The sequence below is a fragment of the Puma concolor genome, chromosome C1, assembly GCF_028749965.1.
Source record: "Puma concolor isolate L17-30 chromosome C1, mPumCon1.1.hap2, whole genome shotgun sequence".
Taxonomy (NCBI): Eukaryota; Metazoa; Chordata; class Mammalia; order Carnivora; family Felidae; genus Puma; species Puma concolor.
In genome coordinates, this window is record NC_141674.1 from 125074747 (window position 1) to 125092956 (window position 18210).

General features: G+C 41.1%; 1 protein-coding gene across 9 annotated transcripts in view; it reads right to left on the reverse strand.

Moving 5' to 3' along the window:
- NCKAP5 (NCK associated protein 5) overlaps nt 1–18210 on the reverse strand; it is a 993237-nt gene that overhangs the window by 211920 nt on the left and 763107 nt on the right. For all 9 annotated transcript variants that reach the window (XM_086718452.1, XM_086718453.1, XM_086718451.1 and 6 more), the window contains one exon: nt 3686–3754. In XM_086718452.1, coding sequence (XP_086574578.1) covers nt 3686–3754 — 69 coding nt within the window. The remainder of the gene's footprint in view (nt 1–3685; nt 3755–18210) is intronic.

Genomic DNA, 18210 nt, shown 5'->3' on the forward strand with positions numbered 1-18210 from the left:
AGTACCATGCCATCTTGGTGACTACACCTTTGGAATATAGCTTGAAGTCCATAATTATGATGCCTCCACCTTTGTTTTTCTTTTTTCAAGATTTCTTTGGCTATCTGAGGTCTTTTGTGCTTTGAACATCTGCATGTTTAGCAATTGCTGCACATCTTTCTGCAGAATGGGCCCAAAAACACACTTTGACAGGATTTACTTTTTGCTTGCTCAGATACTGTTGAGGAACTAGAAATAACCCAAAATTTCCACATGGGTCTGTTGCTCTTCTATCATCATATCCAAGTTTGGAAGAGCTTCTATCTTCTTACTGACACTTTCTGAAAATGTTCTCTAAAGCATAGCATTCAGAGGGCCTAAGTGCAACGGTTCTTAATCTTGGCTGAATATTGCAACTCCCTGGAGTCTTCAAAATTTCTAACACCCAGGCCCCACTTTAGACTAGAATTGGATCAGAATCTCCAAGGTGAAGCCCAGTTGGCAGTATTCTTAAACCTCCCCAGGTAACTCTGAAGTGCAGGTAAGGGTGAGAATCACTTGGACTTCACCTGCTCCAGCTCCTTTGGCTAAAGATTCCCTTTCAGTTCTGTCCCCTTCACTGCTGACTCACCCACAGTCTCTCCTGCTCTTTGGTGACTGTCTTATATGTTCTCAAAGGCCCCAGTGCACCTCATTTTCTGTGTGAGTGTCTCTCATTTCATTCTTCTGTGATTAAGCATCCCCCTCACTTCTTCTGCCAGGCTGGGACCACCTTGACTTTCCAGATCTGCGTGACACTGACACCCAACAAATACTTATAGGATAGACTGAATCCATCTAGATGTAAGGCAATGGTTTGAGAAAATGTTCTTTTGCTTATTTTTATATGTGTCATTATCCTTCTGTCCATGGGAATTAGTCAGTTCTAAAGGAACTATGGGCAAAGCATTAGTGAGAATAAACAGAAATTCACTGTTTGCTAGCAAACTGTATGTCAAACAGCTAGATGAAGAAACTAGACTCAAACATGAAAACCTCCAACCTGCTTAAGAAATCCTTGGTGTTGCCTTTGTATTGCAAGGCAAGGAGATGAGGATCTAGGTAGCAGCAGAGGCGATGTGAAGTGGTGAAGTGTGTGGACATGTATGTGTTCTGGCAAGCCCATGTGTGTGTCTGGATGTGGCTCTGCGTCCTTCTAATAAACATACCCCTTTTTAAGAATACACAGAGGGGATTTCCTACTCCCAAGCGTTTTTCTCAAATCCTCAACATGTTCTTCTTTTCCCAGAAAATAACAATCAGTGCAAAAGGGATTGAAGCACATTTTAAATTTAGATTATACCCACTTGTGTATGTTTTATGAAACCCACTAGCAAGGAAATAACGTACACGAGGCCTTACCTTGTTAGTTTGTCTAATTAGTCTAAAAAGCCTTGAAAACAATTTCCAGTTGGCATTATTACTACACTCAACTACCCCTTTGAGAACGTTCTCTTACAATGCATGGAAATGGATTGTCTACCCTCATGCAATTAGTTTCAAAACAACTGGCATGTGTAATCAGGGGCCAGTATCATGAATACAAAACATCTGTACTGCTAAGAGGGGTTCTGAGCTGCCAACCACCTCTTTGGCAACAGTTAATTTTTGCAATCAAGAACAGAGGGACTCTCCCTCTAAAAATTCTGTCTTCAGAGGAAACTCCGTGCGAAATGGTTCTGTGGATGAAAAATTATGGTTGGCTCGACACATCCCGACAAAACCTTCAGCATGCAGGCAGAGGGAGCATATGGAAAACAAGACTATGAGTTTCCATAAAGAAGTGCTGTGAGCTTTTTGAGTGATGGGGAGGGATGACCAGTGGGAGAACTGGGACAAATAAGAAGTTTCTATGGTGTGATTCACATAAATTTGACTTCTGAATACAGATATGGTTTTCTCAGAAATTCTGTACAGGAGGTTAAAGTGAAACCTGGCTGATCGATACATATGGCCCAAGGGCAATATCTGTTTCTTTCAATATCCTTGGATGTATCTGGTCTTTCTTGCCCTAAACTTTGTTGGACCAAGAGCCTGGGGGACAGGGTTTAGAAGTGCTAAACTGGCTTTGCTAGATTGAGTCATCATTCCCCACTTAGGTCAACTTACTTCAGCTATTCTTTCAATTTGGGGCCTTGTAAAGATGATTCTGAGTCTTTTTAAGTCCTGACAGGGCAGAGTACTGCAAATGCCATTTTGCTTGAGTAACTAATACATATGGGTAGAAATATTAAACAATGAAAGAACTTTCTGGAAACATGGTGAGGGTTCTTCAACCACACATCAGTAACCATAAGGCAAGGTGGTCCCTGCTATGAAGACAGCGGGTCTCAAACTGTAGGGTGTATCAGTGTCATTTGGAGGGCCTGTGAACACACAGATTGCTGGCCCACTCCCAGAGTCCCTTAGTCTGGATGTCTGGGGTGGGGCCTCAGAATCTGCGTTTCTAGCAACTTCCCAGGTGAGGCTGATGCTGCTGCTGGGTTCAGGGGTCACATTTTGAGAATCCCCAGTGGAGGAAAACAGCAACCCCAACTGCAACTCTGAGGAGAGAGGCCACTTCGGGTTTAGAGGGAGGGGGGGGAAGGTGTAAGGTGGCAGCAATGATGTCATAACTGAGATTCGAACCTGTGTTCTTTATGGAGTCACCCGTCACCTCCCGGGACAGTGTGGGGAAGGGGAAGAAAGATCAAGAGGGGTTTTTTGGAAAAGATTTTCCTAATTGTTAGTGAGGAGGAAAAGACTGAAGATATATATGCTAGTTTCCACCAGTAAGGTAATGGAATGCGATTAAACGTAGCTTTTCATACTTTCTTAAAACCTGTGTCAGCATTTCATATCAACCCTTAAGATCAACAGATATATGCAAGTTTTATCTTTATTTGGACAGATGACTAAAAAAGCCATCCCGTTAAAGTAATAACCACAGTCGCCAACAAAATCCCAGATGAGAGCATGTCTGTGAGGTGGAAGGCCAATCCCGGCTGGATGATCCAGCGGGGGCTGAGGGTAAGATCCTGGGTGGAGTGTGAGGGGAATGGCTGTGAGGAGAAGGAGGGCCCCACACACTCTTCAATCTTCCCCTTTCCCACCATCCTTGCCTTTGTCTCTTTACTATCATCAAATAATACTTACCGGGTTTACTCACGCGTGTGGCTCTGTCTTCTTCCACTCTGCTCAAATTTTCTTCCTCACTTCCCTTTCTCTTTGTGGCTTGCTCTCAATCTACTGATCCTTTCCCTCCAGCTGCCAACTGTGAACATCATCCCCACCCACTACATCAAGGGTCTGCTTTTTCAGACACGGCATCCAACTGGCGATGCAGCGTGCCTTGACATAGCTTTTCTCATTCACAGGCTGGGATCACACTTACTGGGAGGAAGAAATTTATCATACAGTGAGGCATACCTCAACTGTGCCACAAGAATATTAAGTAGTAACCAAAAGGAAGTTACAGATGCCTGTACAGTGAAATAGGAAGAGAAGGGAAGAGGGAGGGAGGGAGAGGCTGGCCTTCCTTCTGTGTCCACATACATGTTTGCAACCTTCCTTTGGAGATCAAAATGCTAATGTTCTGTGGAGGCTGCTAACAGACCTATATTAAGATCTGACCAAGGGAATCCTAAATAGTTCAGCCTTTTGTGAAGAGCCTTTCTACTCCGCTTACCTCATCAAGACATCTCTCATACTGTTCCCTTTGATTTTCATTTTCCAAAGCCAATGCTGAATTCTCTGCCTGCAGTGAGATACAAAAATAATACAAATAAATCAATGAAATGTTGTGTTAGGTGACAGCTTATTCAATACAGTTACTAAATATACCTCCTCAGGATCCAAAATAATCTTTGAGAAGAATCTTTGACAAGTTTGCTCTAAGTACTATTATAAATAACTCAGGGATGACTTGTGTCCTATCAACTTGTTCACAAAAGTACATTACCATTTCAAGAAATGCAAAAACTTGGTATTCTGAACAGGTATCAAATAAAATCATGGCCTGATGTGAGAGTGTTCTGTAAAAAGATTACAATGTTTATTTCATTCTATGAAAATGTCAATGTAAGAAATGCCTTAATCCACTTCATTAAGACCTGTCACAGTTTCACAACCCAATATTTGTTTAGGCCATAGAAAAGAATCTCAGGTATATTCATGAAAGCATAATTCCAAATGCAAACCAAACACGTGGCTTTCCTTGTTAAGCAATGGCTTTTGAACATAAGAATATAATGAGAAATTTAAGAATTTTACTATATTTGAGTCCCTCCCCCCTCCCCCTCCCTTTTAAAAATTACTGCCTCTCTGCTCCCCAGAACCATGTGGGTATCTGAACGTTAAATAGGTTACTATAGGATACCAGGTTGAATATGATTACTACGTTACAAGTGGAATAAAAACGGGAAAACGTCATGCTCATCAGCATATTCGGTTTTAGAAGGAACATGAAATGGTGACATGGGCACTGCCCTCCACATCTGGTGACCTGGGCCCCCTTCAGCTACTAATGGCTCTAGTCTGAATCCTGAACTGTCCAAGTTAACCCTTCCCAAGGCTGCAACATTGACCACACACCCTGCTCCCCCAAACAAGCTCCCCCAAGCAAACTGGCTTCTACCTACCCTTCACTACCTACCCCTTCACCACAACCTGTCTTGACATTTGGAAGCGGGGGTATAGAGTTCTAAATCCGTTTTTTCCCCCAAAACAACGATGGTGATTTTTAGGTGTTAGAAAGAAGGATCAACATTTTTCCCCTTACAGTTTCCTCCTACCTGTTTTTTTTAACTTTCTATTTGAAATAATTTCAAACTTGCAGATAATTTGAAAGTGGAAAGAACTCCCTCAAACCTTCTCCTCAGAGCCACAAGCTCTGTAACATTTTGCCACATTTGATAGATCATCATCTCTTTCTTTCATTGTTTTTCCCTGAAACTTGAGAGGGAACTGCAGGCATGATGTGCTTTATCCCTAAATACTTTTGTGTATGTTTCCATTTTCTTACACAACCAAAGTACAGTTGTCAAATTCAGGAAATATTAATTCATACAATACAACAATCTTATCTTCAGTACCTATTCCAACTCATCCATTGTTCCAATAATGTCATTACAGCAAATTTTTTTTTCCAGTCCTAAAACCTATCCAGGGTCAGGCATTGAATCTATTTGTCACCCATATAGGATCTCTTAATCTGGAACAATCCTTTGGTCTTTCATGTCATTAATTTCTTTTTCTTTTTTTCTTTCCTCCCTCCCTCCTTCCCTTCCTCCTTCCCTTCCTTATTTCCTTCCTTCCTTCCTTCCTTCCTTCCTTCCTTCCTTCCTTCCTTCCTTCCTTCCTTTTTTCTTTCTTGGAAGAATACAGGTCAATTATTTTGTAGAATGTCCCTTAATTTGGGTCTGTTTCAAGTTTCCTCTTGCACACTTGTCAGGAATAGCACAAAAATGGTGTGTGTGTGTGTGTGTGTGTGTGTGTGTGTGTGTGTGTGATGCTGGGTCCTTCTCAGTGCACATAATTATGTCATACCCATATACCTGTTATTGGACATGTTAACTTTGATCATGTGGTTAAGGTGGGGTCTGCCAAATGTATTTCAAAATCACTTGCCTTTTGTAGTTAATAAATAAATCATGCAGAGATATTTTTAGACTATGAAAATATACTATTTCTCATCAAACTTTTATCAATTTATCTTAGCAACCATTGAATCTTGCCTGAATCAATGATTATTATGTTTGCACACGTTGATTTCTCACTCCATTATTCTACTTACACTTATGAGTTTGCATTTTTTCTAAGAAAGTGCTTTTCCTATTTGTTATTTACCTATATGAATACATGGGCTCTTATATTATTGAAAGGGTTCTAAGTCATTACTGAATTTATTTTGATGCCCAAATTGTTCCAACTTTAGAAAGGTGAACCCTTGTAACCTGTGCCTTTTGACATGTTTCCATCATTTTTTTTTTTTTTGATGTTTATTCATTTAGTTGGAGAAAGAGAGAGAGCACAAAGCTGGGGAGGGGCAAAGACAGAGGGAGAGAAGACCCTCAAACAGGCTCTGTCAGCATAGAGCCACACACAGGACTTGGTCCCACGAACCATGAGATCATGACTGAACCGAAATCAAAAGTCAGATGCTTAACCGACCGAGCCCCCATATTTCCATAATTTTGAGAAAAGACTCTTTTTAGGCACAAGAAAATGTTTCAAGCCCACTTTGCTTTTTCTCTGCCCCATTCCTGAAATCAGCCATTTCTCTAAGGAATCATGTTTGCTTTTTTGTTGGGGAATGATATTTGGAAACTATGATCTGAGTATTAATGTGTTCCCATTGCTACTGAGAGGTCATTTCTTCCAGTCCCTTTCAGTAAAAGGGTTTCTCTCTTCTTCTCTTCACTACACCTACACACACACACACACACACACACACACACACACACACACACTCCATCCCCTACAGAATTCTTCCTTGCCTTCTCCTTTTCTTATTTGTGTCTTCCTTTACTGCAGGGAGAACACAGGCATTCACTATTATTACATTTACTCATTTATTCAACCCTACTGCACATACAAAATTGTTACACTATGAAAAACAGTAGTAAGAAGAGTTCACAATTTGTTTTTTCTTTAGAATGCAGGTATAAATAGTAACAATATTGTGTTCAAAGTTACTAGATTGGTAACTGTCTCCCTTTCATAATGGTTACGCTATTCATTCCTTCCTGGAGTTCAGTCCATTTGTTTCTGATGGTAGTAATATTTAATTTCTCTTCTTGTGCATTTCACTTCCATTTTTGAATATAGAAAGCGTTAATATGATTCCCAGTGTCAAAACTATACCAAAAGATATACTCAGCAAAGGGTCACTTCCTCTCCCACCCCTTGTCCTCCATGGCCCTCCACCTCTTACAGGTTCATTTATAGTGTTCTCTACTCCCTTCTGTGTCTTACTTTATTGTTACTATCAAGTTACAATGATGTCCCTTAGCTCTCTGCAATTACATATGCCACAATTCCTACCAATCCTCTTGTCACATTCTTTCTGCTTAAATCAGCATGTTTCACATTCATGTCCCGTTCTTCGACCCTGCACCTATCCTTGTTTTAGCTTCTTTAACACATGATGATTGGAGGAGGTGGTCATATATTTTCTTCATTTCTTTAGCATCTTAGAATTTTCTCTCTTCCTTTTTTCTATCAGAACCAGATCTTCAAATGGCACCTCTTCCTTTTTCCTTGCTTCCCTCTCTCCAGAAACATTGCTTCTCTGAGACAGTTATCTCAGGTTCCCCGCACTTTCAAGCCCTGCCCTACAGCCAGCACTGGGCACTTCCGGTCTCCATCCATGGCCAGTACTGGGAATGTTTTCCCCACACCCTCTGCTCCCACCCTCGCCTGGGACACACAGGCTTGTAGCCTTTGTTCTGTGGATATTTCATTTTTATCTTTCTACTTAACAGTGATTTGGAGTTCTAATGTTCTATTTTCCAGTAACTCAGAAGACATGGGTCATATGTGGTTTTCTTTGTGCCTCTGATGACTGCAATGTTTTCTTTGACAGATATATTAAAAGCCCCAGCTTTACACCAGTTTGTTAGTTTAATCAACAATGAAATTCAGGTCGAGTGATCAAATGACAACGGGGCACAAAAGTTGAGGGAAATTGCTGGGAGAAGCCGTTTTGGACGTGGTCTTGCTAGTGTTAGATCATCTCACCCTATTCCTGGTTTGAGTCCCAGGATTCAAACCCCTGTTTCTTCTTCAGGTACCAGTACTAATACTCGACTTTGACTTCTTTCCTACATTCTTGTCATGGGTAGACATCTGCCACACAGCCCAGTGATTCCACCTCCGCTGATTATCTGCTTATTCAATATTGGTTATTCCTAGGCTGTTTCTTCTCTTCGTTTCCACCCCTCCCCCCTCCACCTCCCAACACTCAACTGAAAGCTGTTTCCTTTTGCTCGCTGCTGTTTCCTTCAGGGACTGTTGTGGCCTGTCACACTGAACTTCATTCATACCTGCAGCTGGTGTTACCTCCGAGGTCCTCCCTCAGTCGAGGTGGGAGGACCGGTTCTAGGTTCTAGCCCCAGTGTGGCAGTCTATATGGCAATACCCATCATGAAACCTTTAGCGAGCCATTTAACGTTGCTGGGTTTACAGTTCTTTAGGTAATAAATGAAGGGAACAGCCTAGCCAATCTACAAAGCGACTTCCAGTTCAAATATTTGAATACTGTGAATCACAGGGGAACTGCCAGAATTCCAATTCTATAAAGTCGCTGCTTTCTTTGGAGAAATTGAGCTTGTGTGGGGTCTGCTGGTTTCAGTAAGGCAACCGCACAAAGGATAATGGGAATAGATAAAGGAGAGAATGGCAATGCCAGTTTACGTTGTTTTCACTTTAAACGTCTTGGAGAAACTGTGTAAGGAAGTAAAGCTGAAAATGGGAATTTATATGGGATGTCTCTCTCTCACTCCTACCCACAATATCATGTTGCAATAACACTACAATCGATCCATTCAGATAATTACCATCATTACACCACTTACATTACTTTCCTCACGTTTACTGCTCTGACAATCTATTACAGGCAAGCAAATTAAATACCTAAAGGGTTCTGGGGAAGACAAAGTCATCACATTTATGGTTAATGCGTTCTGTTACAGAGACCAATTTAATTGATGTAATCCTACATATCCCAGGGGACAATAGAGATATTAACAATTATGCCGGTGAAGTTCAAATAATCTTGAACCTGTGATCTTCTTTAATGCATTTGCACTTATTATAAATTCAGGATTTACCTGCTACCAAGATGAGGCAACAGGGGAAAAAGAAAACAAAAGAAACAAACAAACAAAACAAACCTTAATTAAATGTGATTTAAAGAAACAGTGGATAATTTTATGGCAGGGATGGGAAAGGACAGGGAGAGAGGAAAAGAGAAGTAGGTGTTACTACTGAGACTTACAGAAATGACAACACAGGTCTTTTTTAACTTTAAGAAATTATGTTATTAACTCAGTATACTCAGAGGATGTAATTAGAGCATGCATGCTAACTCAATGTACTGGGTCTTGGTATTCAGTTTTGCCTTCTATAACAACCAAAAACTTTTGCCAGACTTACTTCCTGATTTAGAGCTCCATGTGGTTTCCTCACAACCCCCAGTCGCTGGGATCTAAGTTCCTGATTTCATCTCTAAAGTTCTCACACATTTTTATAAAACTGAATAGCTTTCTAGAGTAAATCTATATCGTTTGGGTTTACTGTGGAGGATTACTGTAAATTAATTACTGTAAATTAATATATACTTAAAAGGAACGATGTTTTTCAAAGGTCTTGCTCAGTGAATAAATGTTAGCCAAAACTTACAAATGACTGAACAGACTGATGCTTCTAGATTGCTGCTGTACATTAATTCTCTAAATGCTTATTATATTTGAAATCTCTCTATACCATAAATTAGCTTAATACATCTTTGATGACTGAATGTCTGTGTTTCCCCAAACTCCATATGGTGAAATTGTAATGCCTGATGTGATGCTACTAGGAAATGGGGGGGGGGGGGTGGTCTTTGGGAGTGATGAGGACATGAAGGTTGAATCCTCCAAAATGGGATTAGATTTATATAAAAGAGGCTCCAGAGACCTTGCTAGCTCCCTTCCACCATGTGAGGACACAGTAAGAAGGCGCTGGCTGTGAACCAGGAAGCAGACCCTCAACAGATCTTGACCATGCCAGAGGCGTGATACTGGACTTCCGGGCCTCCAGAACCGTGAGAAATAAATTTCTGTTGTTTATACACCACCCAGCCATGGTTTTTTGTTACAGTGGCCTGAATGGAATAACACAACATCCTCTTCCATAGCCAAAGGTAGGATATTTCTGCGCAAGAAAGTTCCCTCTGCATTAAGTAACAATTCCACGCCTTCCCACTCACCTATCCAACATCCATCTATCTGTGTTTGCTGCTTGAGAGCATGTGGCATCTCTCAAGGCAGGCCAGCCTCCTGGGTCTCTCGTGAGGACCCAGATCTTGTTTCCTGGGCTGCACGCCTTTGCTTCTGCTGCATTAGCCTGGAATCTGCCCCACCTCCCTAGTGGCCCTTCTAAATCCCACTCAATATTTTGTGGTCTGATTCAAACATGAACCTCAAAAGCTAAAATGGGGGTGTATATTAAATTTTAAAAAGCAATTTCAGATGTACAAAACTATTTGGAAACCACTACAAAGAATCCTCCTACCTTTCACTCCCAATGCCTCAAAAGGTTACCTTTTTGCCACACTTACTTTATTACTTGTTTAAAATCAGAGATCACTAAAAGAATTTTTTTCAAAGTAAGATGCAGACATGATATCCCTTTACTCCTTAATACTGTGAAGAGTATTTTACGAAAAATACATTTTCTTACATAGCTGCTGTATAGTTATCAAATTCAAGAATTAACTTCCATACAAAATCCTAGTCCACTCTACAGACCTTGTTCACATTTCACCAATTATCCCCCTAATGTCCTTATTGAGTCCGGGATCAACTCCAGGTTCCCTGCACTTAATTATCATTTCTTTGTAGTCTCCTGTAACGTGGAATAGTTCCTTTGTCTTTCATGACTTTGACATTTTTCAAGAATACAGGCCAGCTATTTCGTAGAGTATCCATCAATTTGTTTCATGCTTCCTCATGGTTACATATAAGTATTTTTGGCAAAACTATCACAGCGATGATATCGTGTCCTTCTTGGTACATGACATGAAGAGATATGTGGTGCAGATTTATCTTATGACTAGCCTGCTAACTTTCATCACTCAATTAGGTTGGTATCCATCAGATGTGACCATGAAAAAGGTATTTCTCTTTATAATCAGGAACTATCTTGTGGGAAGTTACTTCAAAAATATATAACTACCCAAAGTCTTTGAGATTATGCAAATATCTAAATAGCCACACATTGTTCATATATTTTAGCATCCGTTGATAATTTTTTGCCTAAAACAATTAATACAGTGATGGTTACCAAATAGCAATTTTTAAATCCCACTATTACTCCTATGTTCATTAGTTTGAACTCTATTATAAGGAGGGGGTCATACATTTTAACAATTAATTATAATGCCTTCAATTGGGATTAATAGTTTTATGAATATTGATAATATTCTCTCAAGCCAAACTGTAAGCCCTTTGGGACCGGGATGATGCCTTATATGCCTCTTTTCAAAAGAGTAAGATTTAAAATTTTACTATAGTTTTGGGTGGAACTAAAACTCACTCTGATATTTATATGTACTTAATACCAGTGAGTTTGCACAAGTAGTATGTCAGGCACTTTTACCTATGTGCTCTCTGTGGTGGTCACAGACATACATACAGATATATCCTGATGTATCTTTTTGATAAGAACTTATTCACAAGTGGGAAGTTAAACAAATGACAAACAATTTTTACTCTTTACATATGTCAATTTATTATTATGCTATCTATAGTTTCCAAACAACAACAAACAGTATACATCATCTGACACATTTTGACAACTGGCAGAATATTTAAAGTTCCTACTTCTCTATACTAAGCAGTATGAGAAATTGGGTTTTTGTTCCTAAAGTGTTAATTTCACTCATCACTAGTATTACCATAGCGGTGGATTAAAAATGACTGAAAATGCTTTATGATGTATGTCCTATACCCTGGACTGACCTTATTGACTTGCCTGGCTAATAGAATGTAGCTGAAGTGCCATTATGGGGACTTCCAAGGCTAGACCATGAGTGTTTTGGCTTCTACTTTGGCCTCTCAGAACACTAGCTCTTGGAGTCTTGAGCTGCCACGTGAGAAAGCTGGTATGTTCACGTGGTATCAGGCCAGGGCCACATGGAGAGGCCCTGGAGGATGAGATGCCCTGTGGAGAGATACAGGCCAGGGAGCACTGAGAAGCCAGATATGGGAGCAAGGAAGTGATTTTGGAAATGGATCTTATAATTCTAGGTTGGAAATGAATCCAGCTGTGTCCTTTTCAAATTCAGGACCCACACAGTTGTGGGAAAAATAAAACAGTCATTTTAGGCCTCAAAGGTTACACAGCAATAGATTAGTGGAATGGACATATTTAGGAGATGAGCCAGAACATCAATTTTTCCCTGCATACATCCAGTTACTGATCTCTCACTGTTCTCCAAGAAATATTCTATGGAGGCTACAAAGATATACAAAATAGGGGCTACCTCAAAGAAGGAAATAGCCTCGTAGAGTAAACAAATTAATTTCTCACATTGAAAGCTATCATACAATAAGATTAGAGGGAAAAAAAATAATCGGCTAATTTTACCTGAGGTAGGAAGAGGGAACTTAACCTTTGAATGAGCCTACTCAATAGGCATTCAAACCAACAGCAAAAGTCCTCATTGGAATGAATAAAAGAAGTATTACAATTTTGAACAAAATACCAAGCAAATGACATCTGGCTTGTATTAGGAATTGGAAATTATCCCACCATGATAGAATCCTGGGTGTAGATGCTGCCAAATTATTATGAAAGTGAATAATGTCAGGCACCAGTAAATATCCACTGCAGAGAATATCTTGGGTTCAAGAGTGATGAACAAGAACAAACTGATGGAGTGCAAATGAAAGCAGTAGAAATGCAGCAGGGATACTGTGGTCTGGAGGAAAGAAGGCGGAAAGAGGAAGGAAAAAAGAAAAAGAAGAGAAGTCCAATCCACAGAACTTAAAAAGGATGCATCCCTGTGGCTACTTCTGCTGCAAAAGGTGGTCTTTTTCAGAATGTGTCTTCCCATCTGACTGAAAATCTTTCAGTTCAGCAAAGGTACACAGGTCAGAATAAGGGTAAGAAGGCTATTTGGGAAAGTGTGTTCCTTTACAACTCCCACCCTGAATTGGGGTCCTGTGGTACTCTAGTTAAATAACTTACTTGCTAAGTACAGTGCCATCCAATTCGGGTCTCTGAGCCAAGGAACCTCACATCCAGCCTTTTGAACAAAACGAGGCATGCCCCAAATATCCAGAATTACACCATAGTCTGTTCTATTTTGAACTAGAAACACTAGGAGAATAAATCACCACAGGAGGGGCTAAGTCTGCCATTAAGCATGCCATCCAAGTATGCACATTTTGATTTAGCAGAGGCGTGGAAAGCCTGAGTACAAAGGACGACACCAAGAACTGGACTTGGATATTGAATCTCCTTCCCTTTATCACCATCAAATGAACCTGATGGGGTCTGTATCATTCACCTTATCGTAGCCCGTCACTGTAGTGACTGTGCTAGAGATAGGTGGCTAAGGGGTATTTCCCACTGACTCTATTTAAGAGCAATAGTCTCATACCCAGGTGGGGTCTAGGGCTCCTATACATTTTGGAGGAAAATTCTGTCATCCTAAAAAATTCAGGAAATAGTTATGAGCTGTGCCCATCCACAACAGGAATGAACACGGACACTTGTGTATCCAAACATGAAGACATATCACCGAAATGTCCTTGATCTTGCACTCTAAAGACCTTAGGGATGGTCGCTAAGTCCAGGCCTAAAACAAGGCAATGGGCACATAAATTGAAATAAAATGTTATCCCTCTTTCAAGGAGTTCAGGATCCCATGCAATGAGAATGTGGTATGTAGTACCTGTCTGCAGGTTCATTTTTGAAGAATTAAATAGAAAACATTTCACAGTGAAACTTCTGTGTACTTCCAGAATTTAAATCCTTAGGTGGGGCTCTAGACCAGTGGTTTGCAAACTTGGGTATGCATTAGGGTGACTTGGTGTGTTTGTTAGGTCAGCTTGTCGGGCACCAACAGTGTTTGGATTCAGCCCATCCAGGGAAGGGCCCATGAATTTGCATCTCCAAGTTCCTAGGTGATGCTGATGCTTACTGGTCTAGGAACTGTATTTTGAGAACCAGTGTCTCAGTAGGATCAGTTTCAGAATGAAGGCAGTGGTTACTTTGCACCACCCCCAGCTGTCGCCAACTTTGAACGTCTCAGGAGTTTCTTACTGCTTTTCTGGATTTGGAGGTGGCCGCCATGTGTGTCTTCTCCACCGGAAGCCCTCAAAAATCTCTTGAGTGGAACAGGTGCCTGCTCTCTGCTTCCACAATGTATCATCTGTGTACCTCTAGGAGAGCACCTACTGTAAAGATTCTCACTTCATGTAGATGAAAACATACAAGTTTGTGCTTTGCTTTCTCTTATTCATTTTATGAGTCCGCCTCTCTCCTCTTACCTCAGTGATTCTCACTGGGGAGAAACAGTCCCTTAGAGGATATATTGATGTGTGTCTCTGTTTCTGTGCGTGCATGCGAGAAAGGGCGCACGCGCATGTGTGCGTGTGTGTGTGTGTGTGTGTGTGTGTGAATAGGAAAAAATGTGTGTCACTTGGACAAATATTATTTGATATTGTATTATATCTGAAAAATAATAAAAGGTAATGCTTTCACAGTAGAAACAGAAAAGAAAGCTCCATAATTTTCTTGCCTACAGGGGACATTCAGGAAAGAAATCCATGTATGGAGTTGGGAGGCGGTAGGAGTGGTAAGAAGGGTATATCATCCTAGGAGCAAAGTCTGAGATTCTAATGGGAGGACACAGTGTGCTTTTTTAATTTCCTTTTTATTCTTATTTTTTATAATGGACAGAGGCCTGGCCTTTGAAGTCAAGTAAGTGTTTATTTGGATCCTGGTGCTGCCTCTTGCCTGCCATGACCGCAGGCAAGTCACTTGGGCTCTGAGCCTGTCTTTCCTTGGTAAACAAGAGGAAAAGGAATACCCATCACTCCTTTGATGTTGAATGGCATGATGAATGTAAGGTACATCTAACACAGAGCCTGGCCCCTTACAGGATTCGATCAATGTCCGTTTCCTTCTGTCCTTTGTAGAACAACTCCCATCTGAATCTGGGCAGCTCACAGGCTTCTGCAGGGGGAGAGGCGTCAGCCAGGGGGTCTTTGTGGACTGGGGAGATTCTAGCCAAGAGCAGTGTAACATGGGCCCTCACACCTGGGTCTTTTAAACAGCCTTGCACATAGGTCAGCTTCTGGCACTGGCTCCCTTCATCTGAAGCCTTCTCTTCTCCTTTCCCTCCCTCTTACTCCTCATTCCCACTTGCCAGAGCCCATTTATCTACCACCCTCCCCTGCAGAAAACTCGCTATCACAGAGATACTCCCAACTTCCTTCACATTAAGATTCACAGCTGATAAATAAAGCACTAAGAGGATTTGCATTTTAAGAGAGGATTAAGGAGAGAATCTTTAATTGTAGCAATGGCTGAATTAGAAAGCGGGAAAGCAGGCAGGTTTGCAGGGGTGTAGGTTGGTCTGGGATAAGCCATCACATTTCACCTTGAAGCCATGTCACAAGTGATCACCTACTGGGCTCTCTTGTAAGGCCTAGAAGGACTTGATCATGAGAATCTCTACTATGTCATAGGGCAGTTGAAATGAACCATGTCCCACTTGGTTCTTCCCAAACTGAACATATGAAATAGTCATCTCTCTTGTGGGTTGTGGGTGCCACTGAGCCACTAAGAACAGGGTGCCACCTGTTCTTAGGTGCCTATTCCCTGCCACCCCTTGGCTACAGCACCCGCCACATGCAGTGCAGGGTGGTTGACATACACCCAACCCCTGGCTCAGTGAAGGCAGGCCATGTTGTTTCCTCCATCCTGCACTGCCTGGGACGCAGAAAGGTAACCAGACCATTTGTAATTCTGACCCTTTCCACGTACAATCCTTACTTCCCAGGGATGTAGACTGCAGCTATGATTATAAAAAGAAATTTTAATTGGTTAGGGGAATAAACACTTCTGTTTTATGCGTCCAAGGTGCTGTTTCTTGATTCTTCTCAAACTTACCTTCAAACCCTTGCCACTTGCCAAGGCCACAGATACGACGTGTTGGGAAATCACCACCGTTGCAGATTCCATCCCCACCCCTACACGCGGTACTATAAACTATAACAGAAAAGTCCAACTAAACCCTTTAGACTGATATGGAGTAAGAACAATCAAGCCAGGCTGAGGGAGACACAGGATAGCCAATGGCTCAGGGACCTGAGACAAGAGCTGCGCACAACCTTCCAGCAGCGGGACCACATTGTCACCTCCTCAAAACAAGCTCCTCTTTGCGAATGTGCTGGCAAATGTTTAACAATCCGCTCTCTGGGAGAGAAGAGTCCCACTTGGAAGTCTTTTCCAATTTCCATGGTGTAAATACTGCCACCATGATTGAGTCCAAGGCTCCAGAGCTCAGATAATAGTAAAATGGCATCACTGATTTGAAATGAGATGTGTGCCCCTATGTTTACTGCAGCATTATTTACATTACTCAAACTATGGAGGCAGCCCAAATATCCATCAATACATGAATTTGTAAAGGAGATATGGTCTACGTACACAACGAAATATTACTCAGCCATGGAAAAGAATGAGATCTTGTCATCTGCAACAACATGGATGGAACTAGAGGGTATACTGCTAAGTGAACAAAGTCAGTCAAAGACAGATATTATATGATTTCCTTCATAGGTGGAATCTAACATAACAAAATGAGCAAACACACAAGCAAAAGCAAAAACAGACCCATACATATGGAGAAAAAACTGGTAACTGATGGGAGTGGGGGCAGGATGGGAGGTACAGGCTTCCAGCTATGGAATGAATAAGTCATGGATGAAAGGTATAGCATAGGGAATATGGTCAAGGGAATACAGTCAATGGTATTTTAATATTGTTGTATGGTGACAGATGGTAGCAACAGTTGTGGTGAGCATAATATATATAGTTGCTGAATCACAATGTTGTACACCTCCAACTAATGTAAAAAAAATAGTAAAATGGGGTGCCTGGGTGGCTCAGTTGGTTAAGCGTCTGACTTCAGCTCAGGTCATTATCTCGCAGTTCATGAGTTCGAGCCCCATGTCGGGCTCTGTGCTGACATCTCAGAGACTGGAGCCTGCTTCGGATTCTGTGTCTCCCTCTCTCTGCCCCTTCCCCACTCAGGCTCGCTCTCACTCACTCTCTCTCTCTCTCTCTCAAAAATTAACATTAAAAAGTTAATAAAAAAATAGTGAAATGTAAAATAATCAGGAAGTGATGAGTTTTGAGTGTGTATTGTCTTTGCCGTTAAATGTAACTTACATAATTTAATTAATAATACTTGCTGTGTTTAATGACAGGCTCACAAAATTCTTGAAAAAATAACAGTTGGATCTCCAAAGCTGGTATGAGCTTCCTTCCACACACCATTATTCCCATCTATCATAGATCTTGAGACTATCTCTCCGATGGGGTAAATGTACCCATTTATATCTGCTAATACAAAAGGGTTTACTGATTGTGCTCTGCTTGGAATTTTATTCAGGAACCTACTTGACTCAGCAGTGACCATCAGGCCTCTCAGCTTGATGTCATTCCCAGCTCTGCTCTCTTCCTGAGGTCTGTTTATGTGATTTAGTTTCAGAAACTCAAGTGTCATATAAAGTGTCATAAACTGATAGCACAGGGACCTCCTCCCTCATTTAATGAGGTGCCTTCCTTCACCTCTGAACTTGCTAAGGAGGTTAGCCTCACCACCCCTCCCCTGAAACTCTTTCATCCCTCACTTCTCAGGCCCTGTCCCCAACCCCACACAAGCTGGAAGAGGAAAACTGATGCATTCAGCTTGCAAAAGACTGCTTTTGAGAGTCAGACATGTGTGGATTTAGGGAAGTGAAGATTTGTGGGTCTGATGAGTGTCTGTCTTTAAAGGCTGATGCAAACATTCTATTATTCCAAACATTTAATTGCACTGTCAAATTATGCCTATTAAAATTGAAAATTTCAGCAATTCAACAAATTACATATTTGAGTTCAAGATGTAACAAACATTTTCCAATCATGACAGAGCCAACAATTTAGGTACTCTAAAATTCTTAGCAAAAGCAACCTTTACACATATCTCCCCCACCCCCAAGATGTGCTTCAGACATAGAAAATCTATGACTTTTAAGTAATTCCTCAACCTGAATCACCTGCTTCTTAGTAGAGGAAGACAACGTATGGTCTCAGACATTTCTCAGACTATATTTACTTATATTTTGTTCTTCAAAATCTTGAGGAATGGGTATTTGTCCCCTGGTACCAAGAAACAGGTGATTCAATTTGAGGTATTAACTGGGAATTCCTTGAGGAATAGGATTA